A 19,697-nucleotide genomic window follows, 5' to 3' on the forward strand; every position below is an offset into this window, starting at 1 on the left:
ACTCATTTTACTGGAATCGTGTCACATATTGAAAACGTGAACGTGACAAAATCAGAGCGTACTGTATCAACCTTTTGTTATGGAGTGTCTGACTAGGTGTGTTTCTCATCTACAAAAATTGAAGCATAACTTGCGAGATTTCCTAACTGTACGATAAATCAGGAAATAATAACATAATAATAATAATAATAATAATGTGTTATCTGAATGTTATGGAACATATCCCTCTGTTATCATGAGACCTGACCGTGGGGTTTGCTTATATTTAAAGGGGAGTAATAATCAGTCTGGGATTAAAGTAATATTGTCAAGAACTACTATAGTTATCATTCTCATCTTGAGAAATAGAAGTGATCAAATCAATAAGAAAGTCATTACTAATTAAATAAGACAACACCCTATTTTATTCTTTGGTTATTTTGTTTTATTCCATGTGAATCCAGCTAACTTGAAAAAATCACTAGGTTAAATAAAATAACTTGAAATCTGAATTGACATGAATCTGAAATAATGAGTATACACTTGATACACATAAATTTACTTCAAATACCATAAGCCTTTTTTGAAGAGCTGCATACATTCTGACCCAACCTTTGGAAATATTTAATATTGGATAACATTTCTCAACCATCTATAAGACAAAAATCTTTGACAATATTTACAATAATATTTCTGACTATATGATGACTATATATCTTCCACTTGAGCATATGATATTCATCTTCCTTTATTCTTTTATTCCCTATTGGACAAGCAAAGAATGAAATAAAGTGTGGGTCTTAAAAGCAATATCAAATTTCCAAATAAATAAAGCAAGGGAATTATTCTCTCCATGCAAGGAGGAAGTCCTAAAAAGCTTTTAAGTAAGTGTTCACCTGATTCTCTCTTGAGAAGCACTGGCTGTGTAGCAGAAATCAAGATGCTAGCCATATCTAGCCATTTCATTTTAAGGTGAGGCCTGAAAAAAATATGTGGTCGCCAAATTTCAGCTGGAAATTCGGTGCGTAAAATTAACATTTCATTTCCTATTTATTTCCCATTTTCGGGTCGGGAAGCGGCCATCCCGGAGCGCTTGCACGACGCAGGTGGTGTCTGAGGGGGGATGTGATCATGTGCCCCCCTCAGGATTGGGAAATTTGAAAATGAAGGTCCGATTGAAGCCATTTGGTTGACCTTTTTTCCACTATTTTTGTACACAGTTTCGCTTGAAAAAGTTTATAAAATGGACAATTTTTCCAAGAAGACAATCCCACACTAAACATGCTAAAGGACATCATCGACAAGATCCTATCCCTATCTGCTGCTGAACAAAATCTAGGCTACTTCTCAGAAGTAGTAACTGTGTACAAGTTCCACGTCAAATCAGCCGTTTTTTTAAAGTAAAAAATCCCTAAATATGGGTAAGGGTTTCAGAAACTAATACCCCCCGGCCTACTAATCATGCTCATCGGCAAACTTTGAAAACACACCCTTTAATTTGCACTCATTTCGCGAACTTTTCAGAGGAAGACATCCCTTTTTTAGCGATTTCAAAAATGCCCCTTTTTTGGTCAAAACACGAACGATATTTCAAAGATGCCTTTTTTGTTGTTGACAGAAACGCGTAGGTCTATATGCCTACGACAAGTCCCGAGGCCTAAAGTTTATGTGTTTTTGTTTCCCAAAATAAGAATTTCGAGCAATATTCTGAGAAAAATGAATAATTGAATATTATTTTTTCTTTTTTTTTCTTTAAACAAAATATTGGTCGGATCAATCCCTTTGATCCAAGCCGTGGCTACGCGCCTGTGAAATAATGTTCATAAACACAGTTGCAACAATTCTGCCCTATTTATTATTTTATTTTCAGTTTATTGGTACAAAGTAAAACTGAAATGTTTATAATCACAGTTGCAACAACTCTGCCCCACTTTATTATGGCATTTTATTCTACATCTACCAGGATACTCAGTCAAGTTGCCTACAAGCAATATCTGACTGAGAAAAATCTCAGTTTATTCTCAGTTTAGTTGTACAAACCTGAGCTGAAATAAACAAAATTACTAATTGTCACAACTTCTTAGCAATTAATTCAAATTAATTTGGTTTTGATCAAATTTTGGTAGGTACCTGGCAAAATATTTTTTCAGATAGCAATTTGAAATTGAACTAATTAGAATTATAATAATTAAAAACAATGTAACAGTAACTAAATTAATTAATTAAAATCGCATAATAAATAATATATTAAGCAGCTGCATCAGGTATCATGTAACTTGACCAGGCCCATCAAAAGGGGGACTTTGCAGCAATTTTTTACTTTTCAGATATGGATGAAATGTTTTCATTTATAAACTCTGAATGCCATGATTGATTTTGACAACTGATGTCTCAATCAAGCTAATTTAATTCTACTTGACATAACAGTATTATCTCAAATTTGATTTTTCCTGTGACTGATTATTACAGATAATTCCCATGGAAAATGATCTTGGATGCCATTGTCATAATTTAATCAACACAATTACAACCCACATCATATGCTTCTTATGCTATACCAGTAATCACGATAAATTTATTCTCCTTATGTAAACAACACTAGACATCTTCTCCATACTTTCCACCATGTTTATTTTGCTTCACCTGAATTACAGAGTTTAATATATCCAGAACAAACCGATATTTAACTGCTGTTTAACATTTGCCATCAATCAAGCATGAAAAAGATGATTAGGAAGTACTATTTCCAGACAACCTACATCTTCACTTTCATTTTGGGCTAAGTGAAATCAGATTTCTGAATACAGGATTGATAACTTAATAAAGATGTAATGATTTACCTTACTTCATATCTGTCATTTCATATCAGTGGATTTATGTGATTTAACTATGTAATTATCTTGCCATCTTATAATTGCCTCCCATGATGGCAAGTGCTTCAAAACTGCTGTGCATCCGAGACAATTATGATGATGGCGAACAATGTCAAGGTACTTGCAGAGATATTTTGTAGAATAAAATTTGCCTAACTGTATTCACCACGAATTGATCAAATATGTAAATTACTACCTCATAATGTGGAAAAAACATCCGAAGTAAATCATTTGATAATTTTAAATCAGTAAAAATAACCAAAACCCCATATTTTGCATTATATTATGGATTTCGCCTTTAACTGCATGCAACACAAATTGATCATCTAAGTAAATTTGATCCTAATAGCTCATGTGGTAAATGTTAAAAATTGTCTCAACTAAATCATTCGGTAATTGTAAATCATTTGGTCATTTTAATTTAACCTACCACAGCACCATCTCCTAGGATCTTAGATCATTTATTTATCATGGGATTAAATCCAACTGCTTCACTCATGTGAGAATGAAAGTGATTACATGATTTTATAGTAACATATTACATTTTGTCTTTAATTGATTTGATGTTTGTGAATAGTAAACATATGGTTTATACACTAATTTAAAAGGGACATTCAGATATCCATCAATCCCAAATTACCCTATTCCCAACACATGTCATTTTGTTGCACTTTTCAAATATTTCCTAATGTAGTAACTAACTCGTACAATGAGTAAAGCTATACACAGCACTTTTCATGTCAAGTGAAACAAATCTTTATTCTCTACCCCCAGGTATAAAGAATTCAATGCCAATCCAATAGGGGATGTGATCTTAAAGACGGACGGACTGAAAAGGAAATGGTTTAAAGCTATTTCCCCAATTTATCAACTTTGACTTCAGTTATTTTTACAGAATGTTTTGGTCCTCAACAGATAATTGAAAATCAACTTGAGGTGTCTCAGTTAGGCAAATCACTGTGTGTACTATTAAATTTACAACAACAACAACAACAACAACAACAACAACAACAACAACAACAACAACAACAACATCAATAATACAATGTGGAAGTCAAAACTTTGGTGGAGAATAAAATCTATAATTCCATGCTCCCTGTCCATGCTTCTGCATTAAGCTGGGCTAGCAGTTATAAGGCGACGTACTATTCTATATCACACGACTTTAATGACAGTCATCAGCCGGGTGCATGACGTAATTCCAACCTGCCGTGGGCTGCATAATACGTGGCCATCTCTGTCAAGGAAGGGGGCGAGCAGCAACATTTGATTTGGATATAAACCATCATTATGTTTTTCTATACTGCAGGGGCGGGCCATACAGCTTGTAGGATGCACTGCAAATTGAGATGAGACATAGTACTGGAATGCATCAAAGTGCTCATTATCATGATGTCTGTTCACATACAGTGGTTGCATTTTGTGTATGTTTGAGTAATGTAATTTCAAGATCATTTTACAGGATTAAAAAAATCACCCCAGGTTTCCAAATACTGTTATAATTCATCTGATCTGGTATATTGTATTCTTGATCCTAATTCCTCAGTCCATAGTGGCCAAACTTCAGTATTTTCATTTAACCACTGATTGTTATCCAACCCATTTTGAGTCAACATAATCTATATTTTTTTTAAACATATACCTTTATGTCATATTCAATTTCAGGGACTTGCACTTGCCGTAAATACTTAAACTTTTATATCTCTGAAAATGTCAAGAAGTCAGCTTGAATGTTTGGTTTCTGATCTGGTTTACACACTAAAGCCATGTTGCAACTTCTTATATGATATTGATCCCTGATCATCATCCTAATCACTATCTTCATCATCCTCATTACCTTTCTCATTCCACCAGATGCTCATGTTGCTCATTTGCAAAGAAAAACCATCAGATATTATGTTACGCAAAAAGTCTCTAAACACTAACCATACAATTGAGAGATGATTTTAAAATTGGATTGCTTTCCTCAAGACGACAAAGACCAAAATTGCCTGCAGTCATCATAAAGATATTAAAAGAAGCCAAGCAAGCAAGCAATACCGTGACAACAATCTCTAAGCTAAAAGACATATAACAACTTCCAAATTCTAATGCTAAATAATAGGATTACAGCGAGACGTAAAATGAAACAACGGGTCTTTGATTCTTAACACCAAAGATTTAGTAGAATGCCGTACTCACAGACATTTCTAAACATAAACACGGTACTCAGTCCTTCCATTTCAGATTGGATGGTACTTGACAAACAAGTTTTACTATACCTTTACCATGCTTACTTACTCTCTATTGTCATGCAGCAAAGAATAAGAAGATAAATAAATGCATGTTAGTCTTTGCTACCTTGACTTACAAACATCTGTAAGCATGTCAAATTTCTTTAATTCACATGAATACTTTTTTTTGAATAGCTTTTATATCTAATGGTTAATTACAGAGCACTTACCAGCAATGTAGGTGCTACTTTAACAAAGAATTCAACACAACTTATCATTTCCCTTGGTACCTTCTAGAAAATGTGGCCTTAAAATTTGAGCAAATTTACATCAACTTTACCTTGGAATGCCGCATTCGTTGGAAATTCTTGTAAAGACGGTCCTTTCTAGTGATTTCATAGGATCTGTAAAAACAAGGAGAAAAAAAAAGCAAATTTTACAAAATAATTATTAATTTTTCCATTAAACCAAACTAAACAAACAAATATTTGGATTACACAAACTTGACATTTGCATGACTTTGTATCATCAAAGTATTCTGATGAATACATTGGTATCATGTCCAACAAAAACACTGCCAGAGCTATTACACATCTCTCGAGCTTCTCTGACATCTGCCACATCTGGTCAGTGAGGAAAATATGAAGTATCACAAAGTTGGCACGCAAACAACAAATTATGACATAGTGGAGATTGCGATGAAGGAAGATAGTAGAATAAATTACATGCATCTGTAACCTGACAACAAATTATGAATAGTTACATGCGACCTGATGCTAGTACTGGTAGTTTGTTATTGGAGCAACGTTGTCTTCTGTTTTCGCGTCATGTCCAATTACAATAGACATTTTACTTTCAATTATCCAATAACATCTCTAGGCCTAATCATGTACATTGAGTAGATGTTTCTAGCAAGGAGTAGTAGTCATATGTTTGGCTTCAATCACGTAAGTCATTTGTAAACAGTGAATCTTTGAAACACAGCCAAATTCAATACTTGTTATTATATTTTTTGTTTGTGATGTATGTAGCATCCAACTGCCATACATTATGAAATCCCCAATACGTATCTGTTATAAGAGGCCAAGATAGAAAGTAGGCTTTCTTTCATTTTACCTCATTATTTTGGATTAAAAATGGGCAGAAACCTTGCTGCTAAGCTTTACATCATAATCTTTGGCAAAGAATAACAAAATAAAAATTGGACCGAAATCATATATCATGGCTTTAATTCCGAACTAGTTCCCACCTTTTTTCTCAATTATTCCTAGCACTACTTTCGGGCTCTGTTGCTATTTAGTATACTATCCAGAGAGGTTGCGCGTGCTGACGCGCTCGATTGAATGCCTCGCTCGGTTCCTCGACCTACGCGCTCGCTAAGTCCGTGAGGGGCACAGACTGCGGCTAAATTATTCCTTGATATCAGTCCCTGTGGTTTATTTTTTCTTTCTTTATAATATTAATAAGGTTACAGGCATGAATTATTTCATCTGTCATTACCTTTTGAAATACATTTAAGGCCTCATGTTCTATATCAAGCATTCTCAAATAGATTCTGTGAAGTGCCACATTACAAAATGAAATGAAAGTTCACCCACAAACACATGTGTAACCCGGTCTATACCGATTATGATTATTACCACATTATTTTATATTGTGCATGCTTTGCTTTAATATGTTTGTGTTGTTATCCTTGTACATCCCAGTTGGGGTATTAAAGGAATGAAATAAACTTGAAAGTTGAATGAAACTTTAAATAACTTTAAGTGGCACTAACCAAATATTATAGCCTAGCGTCTCACGGGTGGGGTCCCCCGGGGTAGGGGTGAACTCCTGGCATGTTTTTGTTAATGTTTTCAACTATTTCAACAGACATTATTACAGATAAATACACTTCAAAATTATCAAAAACAAAATTATTTTTCCGATTTTTTTTTTAATGAAAGGGTGCGGCATGCTACTCGGGAACCTGCAGCGCACAACTAGATACCTGCTATATGATGTAGGTCCTATATAATATGCAGTCTCTCTTAAATTAAAAATGTTGTCAATATTTTGTTTGTTCTCTACAGAACATACTTACAGGCATGAGAATAAATTTCAATTAAAAAACAGGAAAATGGTAAAAAATTAAAAAAAAAAAAAAAAAAAAAAAAAAAAAAAAAAACACGAAAAAACACATTCATAAAAACACATTTCATAGGCCAAAATGTCCTAAAATGGACTTACAATAAATAAATAAAAACATGGGCTTTTAGCCTGGCTCCTGGAAAATTCTCATGCCTGAATGTATTTATTTTAACCATTTCTTAAATTGATGTGTACACACCACGCATCACATAATTAAGCTTTGGATACATCCACTCTCCCAAGTTACACATTATACACACCTGCGTTCAATATGAACGTGGTTAAAAGGCTCATTAGAATTCCAGTCTCTATTCTTTATTAGCCAGCCGACTATGCACTTGCTGTTTCAGAAAATACATCTCTCATTCATTTTGTAATCAATGACAGCTATAATTAATTGCAATCTTATAGGACTTGGATGAAACTGACATCATTATATTGCATCAGATAATGTGTTATAAAGCATGGTGATCATACCTATTTATAGGGTGGCTTTATCAATATTTTATGGGATTTGGGAAATGCAGGCAAGACTATAAATAATTGAACAGGAATTGTAAAATTGTGCATTAGTAAATTAAACCAGGATAATGCACCTACGGAGAATCAAGTCGAACATTTTTTAAGGTGGACATGACATGGTAAATTGAAATACATTGAATTAAGATGAACATATCTTGCTCCACTACCCATCACTGATGATGTCACCAGGAGATCTAGATATAAACAAACAAAACAACCTGGGGCTACCATGAAGATGTACTCAACATTTGAACGGTTCAGTGCCTCAATCATCTCAGGAAATTATCATCATATAGGAGAGACATATCACATACGCACAAGAGCCTCTCAAGAATTATCATCACAAGTGTTCAGTGAAAGAAGACCCCATAGAAGACTAATAGCTGCCTTATAGACATTTGACAATTTCTGCATATTATATGTGTAACCAGTGTTAAATTGTTGGTCATCCGTATATATTTAGGTGAAAATTAGGTGAAAATTTATTTTGGTTTTTGAGTGTGTCTGGACCTAGAGCTAAATGCTAGGATCATTTATGGTTGATTAATTAAAAAAAATTGTTTGTGTTTTTAATATGTAAAGTTATAATTTGTGTTCATGTCACACTCTATTAATGAGCGATGTAAATTCAATGCATTTTGAAATCATTACTAGAGTATGACATGAACACAAATTTTACATACATGTATTAAAAATACAAAAAATTTTCTCTTTTTAAAATCAACCATGAATGATCCTAGCATTTTATAGCTCTAGGTCCAGGGACACTCCAAAACCGAAAAAATAAATAACTTTATTGGGTGTCAGGATGACCGACCAGATTACCACTTAAATTAAACTCTGTGTGTAACACCTGATGGAGCTTCAACTTCAATTATACTGGCCCCCCGGGGGGTGGGGGGCACTTACATAAATGGTCTGTACGCATACGTGACTAAAAAAACAAGTAAAAAGGGGTGTTTTTTTTAGGTAAGGCAAGTTACGCATGTGACGCATTTAGGGTCTAAAAAACACTGATTTTCAAGAATAAGGGTTGTTTTCTGAAACCGAACAAACTTGTTTAGGGTACCTTTTCAAATTTTTGGTAATTACGAGTCCAAAGGTACATATTTTTTATTTTTACTAGCCAAAAACTCATTAGGGAGTGTTTAAAAAAAATTTGGTCATGCATGCGTACACTATCATACTTGAGTGCCCCGGGTACAGGCCCGAGCAGTGAATGGTATAGTCCTATAACATTTATGGCAGACTAGGATTAATAACGCTTATTGCAGAAATTAGTAAACGCTAAATGAATTCCACTGGCAGCTATTGCATGAATTTGCAGGTGGGACCTTCTTGCACTAAACCCTCAATTATACAAGAGGAGTGACTCAGTGGTACAGTCCTCCAATATTAATGGCGGATCATTGGATTAAAGAACACCGATTGCACAAAATACTAAACGATTCCAACTGAAAAGCAATTTACCAGCCTAGATATTGTTGGTGTTTGAAATCCATGTAAATCATCCTCAATGAAAGTCTATTATTATTTGATGGCATATGATATCACCATGATAAGAGGATAGTTGGTAACTGTACCCCTAAAAATATTATGCCATGATTTATGTTGTGTAATTTGACTAGGGGGTTGATTGAAAATAAACACAGATATTCAGGGGTACTGTTACAAACCCAATCCTGTTTGGAACTTGATTGCAATGGTCCTACTACTATACACAAACATAACCATATTTTTATATAGAAATTGAACAATGAAAAATGAAAGATAGTGATTTACAAAACAAATTTTTATCAGTTGCTATAAAGGAAGAAGGAAATTTAAAAAAAAGGCTGATTTATAATATCATGTTCCAAAATAACAGATTATTTTCAATTAACAGTTGATGTACATGTACGAGGTTTCACTTTTTTTTCATCTCTTACAAATATGTCTGCCCCTGATGGGAAAATACCCTGTGCATCAGAATAAGTACTAGACATTGTACAGTGTACAGATAATGCAATTCCAAGTGTAGTCTGATGACTCACACAACCATCTTGAGTAAGTGATACCAGTACAAGTACACATCCGTATTCATAAATTCTAATGCTAATGAACTTGTGCCTTGGGCAATTTATGCCCTCTTTTTGGAAATATAAATTAACTCACTTATTACAAATTCACAGCATTTAATTTGTTCATAAATGTTTATCTTATTTACCTTAAATACCATCTTTAGAAAATTTTATGACTGCCAGTTTCCTATTACTTCTAATTCTAAAAACTGTAATATTTACTCATTATTATATCTTTCTGCTTGACTTTAACCATGTCCATATAATTTATTTAAATGTCTGGTCTTCTGAAAATCTATTACCATTGCATTTTTTGTTCTAATAGGCTATCCTTTGTGTGTGATTCAATGAATATATACACTGCCAGATTTACTGATACGTAGATGAATAGATGGAGATGGGATTGATAAGGCTTTTGATGACTTACTATCTGGCTGTTTGAACAAGAAACATCACCTCAATAGGGTCTGTGCTCAATCTTACCAGACAAAATTGTAGTCCTGATTTGTTTGTTCATTTATTTGCTTATTAATAGCGGATTTTCATTTTACCTTGGGAAATGATTAATCTTCTGGAATTCAGTGAGGCTTCGAAGTGTGTACGGTTTAACATGACTTCCAATCCAAGTCAAATTGAAATCAGAACTATTGGGATGAACCTGAAATAGAAAACAAACACAAATGATATTTGTAACAAATTAACTCTTTTGCAATACACAATTTTATCAAATTCCTTTCACATGTTGTATAAATTCATATATATATGCTTCTACGAACACGCACCTCCCCCCCCCCCACCCACATGTAATCGCCTCCAAACGTGGATGCCGTTTAGGACCATGCAAACATGGCCATCTGAATCCATACTCAATCAACATACCGAGGATATTTTCCACCAATTTCCAGACATATCTTACGTGCAATAGAGGACGTTTTCGCAAATACATTATTAATGCAAATTACAGAGAGGTCCATGGTTTAAATGTGAAAAATGAGTATGTGTTATTGTAAAATATTTTGGCAAGCTTTTTTGCTAAATATTTTGTCAACACTTGAATCACATTTATGTTAGAATGTTTGCAGCAAAATTGTTTCTAAAATATTTTTGAATGTTATCAATTATTAAACATGCACCCACATCCCTCCCCCACACACACCCACAAGCGTAAATTCCAATAAACAGATCAGCATAAGAATCTGAATCCGTTTTCAAGCACAATCAGTTATGACTCATCAAACGTACAAACTTATTAAGATTTTCATTCATTTGTATCAATATGCAGTAATTTCACTGTCTTAGATTCATGTTATTGCCATTATACTAATGCATCACTTCACTTACAACTGTAAAAGAAATTAAGCAGTAGAAGCAATTTTACAAGGTGTGGCACACACTTTGTGATGGGCCGTTTACTGTAAAGTCATCTGCTTGACAGTCATCATCAATGTATCAGCTGTGCATTTAATCAACATTTAGCAACTCTGCGCGTTGACAGTCTGTTGTTTGGCAATAATCTTAATTCAAATGCGTCGCTTTCCTATATCTTGATCACTCTCCCTACTCTATGATTCATTTGTCATTTATCTCCCCTTTCCTCTTTTTGCCTCTAGATAGATGGGGGACTGGGAAAATATGCAATAGGCCGAATAGCTAAAATGTGCTCAAAATAATACTGATTTTTCATGTTATTGGTGTTTAAAAACAGAGGGGGGGGGGTGCCTGGGATCTTTAGCCCCCAAAGCCACCTCCTGGTCACACACATGAGATTTCAATTACAATGAGAATAAATAATCTCCTATATTAGGCATTTAATCAACCTTACAACAGCAACTCTTGGTGTTGCCAGTGTTGTTTGGTAATAATAAAGCACTGGTTTATCTTGATCTCCTTTTTTTGAGAAAGGCGCAGGATTGGTTGTTTTAGTAAATTTCCTATACTTAAGGTATAGGGAAATTTTACATTTCGCCACATATATAAATTGTACAAATAGCACAAATAGCTAGAAGTAAATGCAATTTTGAACTTAGATTATTTTTCTCATATCCTAGTTGTTTCCAATGATCGCTATTTGTGCAATTTGTGCAATTGGTGGAAAGGGCTTTAACGTGCCGACTATATAAGCAATTATGACATTGATCGCCAAGTCCCTTCTAGCCGTCAGCAATTTGTGCAATTTATGCAATTTTGAACTTAGATTATTTTTCTCATATCCTAGTTGCTTCCAATGATCGCTATTTGTGCAATTTGTGCAATTGGTGGAAAGGGCTTTTTAACGTGCCGACTATATAAGCAATTATGACATTGATCGCCAAGTCCCTTCTAGCCGTCAGCAATTTGTGCAATTTATGCAATTTTGGACTTAGATTATTGTTCTCATATCCTAGTTGCTTCCAATGATCGCTATTTGTGCAATTTGTGCAATTGGTGGAAAGGGCTTTAACGTGCCGACTATATAAGCAATTATGACATTGATCGCCAAGTCCCTTCTAGCCGTCAGCAATTTGTGCAATTTATGCAATTTTGAACTTAGATTATTTTTCTCATATCCTAGTTGCTTCCAATGATCGCTATTTGTGCAATTTGTGCAATTGGTGGAAAGGGCTTTAACGTGCCGACTATATAAGCAATTATGACATTGATCGCCAAGTCCCTTCTAGCCGTCAGCAATTTGTGCAATTTATGCAATTTTGGACTTAGATTATTTTTCTCATATCCTAGTTGCTTCCAATGATCGCTATTTGTGCAATTTGTGCAATTGGTGGAAAGGGCTTTAACGTGCCGACTATATAAGCAATTATGACATTGATCGCCAAGTCCCTTCTAGCCGTCAGCAATTTGTGCAATTTATGCAATTTTGGACTTAGATTATTTTTCTCATATCCTAGTTGCTTCCAATGATCGCTATTTGTGCAATTTGTGCAATTGGTGGAAAGGGCTTTAACGTGCCGACTATATAAGCAATTATGACATTGATCGCCAAGTCCCTTCTAGCCGTCAGCAATTTGTGCAATTTATGCAATTTTGAACTTATATTATTTTTCTCATATCCTAGTTGCTTCCAATGATCGCTCTTTGTGCAATTTGTGCAATTAGTGGAAAGGGCTTTAACGTGCCGACTATATAAGCAATTATGACATTGATCGCCAAGTCCCTTCTAGCCGTCAGCAATTTGTGCAATTTATGCAATTTTGAACTTCTCGCCGGCAGGACTTGCCGTAAAAATCTTAACTCGCCGACGGGACTTGCCGTATGATGCCTAGGATGATGATGATGAGGATGACAAGATGCCGATGCCTCAAGTATGACTCGGATGATTGGATATAATGATGATGCCTAGGATGATGATGACTCCGATATGATGCATAGATGATGATGACTCCCATAATGATGAATATGATGATGAATATGATGATGATGATGATGATGATGATTATGATGATGATGATGTAGCGATTGACGATGATGATAATGATGATGACGACGATGATTACGCTATTAGCTGGAATAAGGGCTAAATAAACCGGAAATTTTGTGCATTAGCATTCCCCCAACCAAGCCTAAGCATAATGACAAAATGAATGAAGGTGTCATTTTATTAGCGATATTGAAATTAGGGGAGCCCGAAAAGTTGAGTGTTACCGTAGTTACTGCGGTTTTCGGACTTGTTTTTTCTTTCTAAACATCCTCGTACGTATCATTCTTCCTTAAATTTTCTCGGTTTGAAATAAGGCGGTTCTCGAAAGCAATGGGACAGCGCTATTTTGGGAGTCTAATTACCCTATTAGGAATAAGAGCTAAATCAACCGTGAAATTTTGTTGATGACGATGCATCGCATGATATAGACTTGGATTATCATGATGACCATGATGATGATAAGGCGGCGATGCCTCAGATTCAGTATATAATATCATCACACTGCCGACGCAGCTTTTGACTATAATGATGATGCCTAGGATGATGATGACTCCGATAAGATGCCTAGGGATGATGATGACTCCGATAATGATGAATATGATGATATGATGATGATGATGATGATGTTGATGATGATGATGATAATGATGATGATGATGATGATGTTGATGATGATGATGATGATGATGATGATTCAGGATGATGAATTGTATATAATATCATCACACTGCCGACGCAGCTTTTGACTATAATGATGATGCCTAGGATGATGATGACTCCGATATGATGCCTAGGATGATGATGACTCCGATGATGCCTAGGATGATGATGACTCCGATAATGATGATGATGATGATGATGATGATGCATGATGATGGTGGTGATGATGATGATGATGATGATGCGATGACGATGACGATGATGATATGAAAGCGGTTCTCGAAAGAAATGGATGAAGCGAGTCCGGAAAAGTTGAGTGTAACCGTAATTAGGGTTGTTGACGGATTTTTTGCTTATAAACATCCTCGCACGTACATTTCTTCCTTAAATTTTCTTTCCACCAATTGCACAAATTGCACAAATAGCACTTACTGGAAGCAACTCAGATATTGGCCTCATTGTTTTTATAAATTGCATAAATTGCAACACCTGTGGCTATTTCTACAATTTGTAAAAATTGCTTACGTGTATGGCTACAAATTGCACACTTTCTTGCAACTGTAGGCAATTTGTGCAATTGACTGACATAAATGGCACAAATTGCAACACCTGTGGCTATTTATGCAATTTGTAAAATTGCTTACATACGTTGCTAGTTATTTGTGCTATTTGTACAAATTACACACTTTCCTGCAACTGTAGGCTATTAGTGCAATTTACTGACATAAATTCCACAAATTGCAACACCTGTGGCTATTTATGCAATTTGTGAAAATTGCTTAAGCAACTGGCTATTTGTGCAATTTGTGCTATTTATACAAATTGCACACTTTCTTGCAATTGAAGGCTATTTGTGCAATGACCAATCCTGCGCCTTTATGCTTTTTTTGCAGTCCCCTTTTTGCTTTTGTCAGGCGGTAGGGTGTGAGTGACCCAAGGTAAAAAAAGTCTGATTTAAATCTGATACTTGTGTGTCTGTCTACCCTACCCATCCCATCTATTCCTCCCTCTCTCTTCCTTTTGTTAATACTGTCATGCAGGGATATGTTATATTACTTAATAATGGCATGTTTGGCAAACCATAGTGGAAATCCTTGTTGATTCTCCTATACATTTCTATACATTTTTACATTAAAAAATGTATATATGTGACACGATCTGGTCCATGGGGGCCAAAGGTGGCAAATAGAGAAAAAGGAAAAAAATATGGGAGTAAAAAAACAATAAAATACATAAGAAAATAGACATCAAACATCTTCATAACTCTAGAACCAAGTATGCTAGACCTTTGGTGTTTTCAGTAAATGATAGCGTATTGTATGTATAATGTAATAATTATAGTAACTCAATTTTCAAAAATGCCTCCTTTGGCCCCCATGGATCGGATTGTGTCACATATGAGAATATTGTTTTACTTCTTGTTTTAATATTCAAAATGAAGTATAAATAAAATAATCATTCTCCCATACTTATGTGGAAGAAATATGTTTTTTACACACACCCACAAAAACACAAACACAATGGGGAACTAGAAACCACAGTTGTGTTTGACCAAACACGAATATCTATGCCCGTGATGACCACACCTAACCCCCTTCCCCTATTCACAAACGAAAACTTGGTGAGCACCATGTGAAGCCCCTTGTTGTAAACTTTCGTTTGATATACATGTAATGCTCATTACACTAGACTGGCCCACACTCTCTCTAATACCCTACCAAGCCTTCACTCTCATTTATACCCCACCAGACCCTCACTCTCTCTAAAACACCACCAGACTGGACCACACTCTCTCTGATACCCCACCAGACCCTCACTCTCTCTTATACTCCACCAGAAACTCACTCGCTCTAAAACACCACCAGGCTGACCCATACTCTCTCTAACACCCCACCAAGCCTTCACTCTCTCTTATACTCCACTATACACTCACTCTCTCTAAAACACCACCAGACTGGCCCACACTCTCTCTTATACCCTACCAAGCCTTCACTCTCTCTTATATCCCATCAGACCATCAATCTTTCCAAAACACCACCAGACTGGACCATACTCTCGAATCCTCCACCAGACCCTCACGCTCTCTTATACTCCACCAGACACTCACTCGCTCTAAAACACCACCAGACTGGTCCACACTCTCTGTAATACCCCACCCGGCCATCACACTCTCTTATACCCCACCAGACCATCACTCTCTCTAAAACACCACCAGACTGGACCAGTCTCTCTAATACCCCACCAGACCCTCACTCTATCTTATACTCCACCAGACACTCACTCGCTCTAAAACACCACCAGGCTGACCCATACTCTCTCTAATACCCCACCAAGCCTTAACTCTCTCTTATACTCCACTATACACGCACTCTCTCTAAAACACCACCAGACTGGCCCACACTCTCTCTTATACCCTACCAAGCCTTCACTCTCTCTTATACCCCATTAAACCATCAATCTCTCTAAAACACCACCAGCCTGGACCACACTCTCTCTAATACTCCCAGACCCTCACTCTCTCTCTCTCTCTCTTATACTCCACCAGACACTCACGCTCTTACACCACCAGACTGGCCCACACGCTCTCTAATACACTACTAAGCCTACACTCTCTCTTATACCCCATCAGGACCCTCACTCTCTCTTAAACACCACCAGACTCCTTGTCCCATCATGACAACCTATTGAGGTGGTCCAAGGAACCAAAATCAAAATGCCTACACATTCCCTTTTAAGGGAGCCTTTGCCAAGTGACAAGTTTCCTTGACGCACGATTCAGGCCGTTATCATTGCAAATACAGGTAGCTAACAAAATGCGGCATATTGCGCTACACTGTGTTAATAGTTTGTACCTAATTTGCAGTTTAAAGCCTTTGAACTTTGACCTCTGGGGTTGCGGCTACCACAGAATACATCTAGGGTTATGGGCCATCATTGTACCAAGTATGAACCCTGAGGGCGCTTAAGTTCTTGAGCTGGAGATGTTTGAAATTTTACACATATTGCTCCCTGTAGCCTATGACTTTTGACCTCTGGGGTCGATGTTACTGCAGAAAATATCTAAGGGTCATGGGTCATCATTGTACTAAGTATGAACGCTGAGGGCGCTATAGTTCTTGAGCTAAAGCGGTTTTAAAAAATTTACACATATTGCCTCCTGTAGCCTGTGACCTTTGACCCCTGGGGTCGAGGCTACCATAAGTTACTTCTAGGGATCATGGGCCATCATTATACTAAGTATGAACCCCGAGGCGCTATAGTTCTTGAGCTAGAGCTGTTTGAAATTTTACACATATTGCCCCCTGTAGCCCATGACCTTTGACCTCTGGGGTCGAGGCTACCCTAGGAAATTTTTAGGGTCATGTGCCATCTTTATACCAAGTATAGGCCCCGAGGCTACTTTAGTTCTTGAGCTAGAGGAGTGCAAAGAAGTGGTCTTAAGGAGAAGAAAAAGTCGAAGACTAAACACAACAAATACAATATCTATGCCCGTTACCACGGGCATAGATAAAAAACACCCAGGAATTCTCCGAAGGAAGGTCAATTCTCAAACAAACATTTCAAATTTGTTTTTGAAATTTAAAATTAAGCTTATTCTAATGGAGTGTGAATTTTACTCATCTAAGGAATTAGTTGTAATAGAAACTAGTAATAGTATGAACATTTTTGTTTCACATCTTTTGATACTAAATGATATTGGAACTAGGTTGCCATAACGCTGATTTTATACAAACATCATACCAGGTAACAAAACGAAAGTCTCATTATGTCATGTTAAAATCTCTATTTAGACAATTATGAAATTAACAATATAAGGCAAAATCAAATATTTGCATTCTCTCAAACAATTTTCACAAAGCATTCATAGAGAGCATACTGAATCAACAATACATCCACTTAATTTACAAACTAATAAAACAATGCTCTGATTTTCACACAAATGTTGCATTGTTCTTAGTAATAAATACCACCCCCCCCCCTCGTGCATGAGCATAAGGAGTGTAAGGCCCAATTCATACTTTTATTCTAAGTCGAATGCGATAAGTTACAAGTATGTGTTATTTGATTTATTTTTAGTCATTGCTATCACATCTAACGAATGTCATATTTCTACCAGAGTTCCTAAGTCAAATATAATTGATTTTTTAGCAACTTGTTAGAAGATAAAACGAATTGAAACAGAATGAATAAGGGACACAGCATTAGATTCTCAGTGGGCATGGGAGTTTGGGTCGGGCAATTTATTTTTCACTGCCTTCGGCGACTACATTATTTTTTTTTCAATTTTAATGAATACCTTCATACCGAGTTGGGTGGGGCAATTTTTTTTTATCTAGTGGGTGAAGTTTTTTTTTCTTTCTGACTAGTGGGCAAAGTTTGTGCTTTTCAAAAACTCCCATACCCTGCTGGAAATCAAATGGTGCGCCCTAAAGAATATTAGTTCCATGGAATATTCAATGTCAAATAAAAAAAGTATGAAGCAGGCCTCAGGCTAAAACAAAACAAAACCAAGTTTGTTCTTGTTGGCCATGCACGTTTCCTTTTTGAGAGTCATTTGACTGCATTTCAGTTTTTATTTGAGAAATCCAGCTTAAAATGATGACAATTTCTTTTAAGATTTTGTTCTCACGCATTATGAAATCAATAATCTTCTAAAAATCAATCAGTAACTTTTCCTAAGATTATCAATTTTCACATCTTACATACTCTGCACTGATTTGACAATTAGGGACTGTTCACAAACACTTGTTTGGGGGCCTGATGCAAAAAGGGGGCCTTAATAGTTTTGAAAAAATTGATCAAATTTGGGAGCCGGGGGCCCTGAAATTTTTGATATAAGAAAAGGGGAGCCCGAAATTTTTTTGCATCAGGCCCCCAAACAAGTGTTTGTGAACAGTCCCTTATTTTGCGGCATGTTACCATATCATTCATCCTGACTCTAAAATTATATTAAAAAAAAAACACACACACATTTTGCATTTTAGATTTTCAGGCTACCTACAGGAAACAAACTTGTTTTTTAGTTTTTAAAATAATCTTTAACTTGAAGCAACAAAGTACTGCCCTTTTGTTTAGTTGTCCTCAATAATTATTTTGTCAAATAATCCAGTTTAAATACAGGAAGACAAAAACAATACAGGCCTCCATGTAGATATGTATAATATTATTAAAAATAACAGAAATTACTAACATGTGTAGCATTAAGCTATGTCCCATTTCATGAGACCCACAAGCTATCACATGACGTTAGAAAAGAACACATTCATGTTATTTGAGTGAGATGAAATCAAACAATTTGACTCCTTAACCACATGTGACACCTTTAACTGTATGGATGAGATACAGTGCAGTTATGCATGTAATTAGCTTGTAATGGTGATTGAAAATTGACTGCATTAAACAAGACAGTCAGTCATAATCATATTACACAAATGTACTCTCACCCCCCTTCCTCATCCACCTTTATCTACCTCAGGAGATGAGGGTACCAGAAAGCACAAATCAGGCAATTACTGCTAATCACTGCCTGATTCTCGGTGTCATCAAAATTTAGGGTCTTTTTGGAAAAAAATGTTTATCTTCAATACGAAAGGTCAAAATTTTCAAATGATGGATGGCCTTTCCTCCAAGCTACATACACTTACAGTACATAGCATTAGATTTTACTTTGAGTACTGTTAAACATCAAAAATTAAAAAAATAATAAAAAATTTGTCAATTGTCATGAAATTTTTATTATATTGCGAATTAAAAAAAAAAAATTGATATCAGAAGGCCATCCCTCATTGCAATTTGATGTGTCTGATGTGCTCTTATGTCCCACAAAAAATAATATACAAATCTG

At 35.7% G+C, this 19,697-nt stretch overlaps 1 protein-coding gene across 9 annotated transcripts in view; it reads right to left on the minus strand.

Moving 5' to 3' along the window:
- The window catches only part of LOC140153011 (tubulin polyglutamylase TTLL5-like), a 181,574-nt gene that overhangs the window by 123,246 nt on the left and 38,631 nt on the right, over positions 1-19,697 (minus strand). For all 9 annotated transcript variants that reach the window (XM_072175591.1, XM_072175590.1, XM_072175586.1 and 6 more), the window contains exons 5-6: positions 10,329-10,435; positions 5,406-5,469 (exon numbers count right to left, since the gene is read on the minus strand). In XM_072175591.1, the coding sequence (XP_072031692.1) occupies positions 5,406-5,469; positions 10,329-10,435 (171 nt within the window). The remainder of the gene's footprint in view (positions 1-5,405; positions 5,470-10,328; positions 10,436-19,697) is intronic.

Source organism: Amphiura filiformis, chromosome 5, assembly GCF_039555335.1.
Source record: "Amphiura filiformis chromosome 5, Afil_fr2py, whole genome shotgun sequence".
In the NCBI taxonomy this organism is placed as follows: domain Eukaryota; kingdom Metazoa; phylum Echinodermata; class Ophiuroidea; order Amphilepidida; family Amphiuridae; genus Amphiura; species Amphiura filiformis.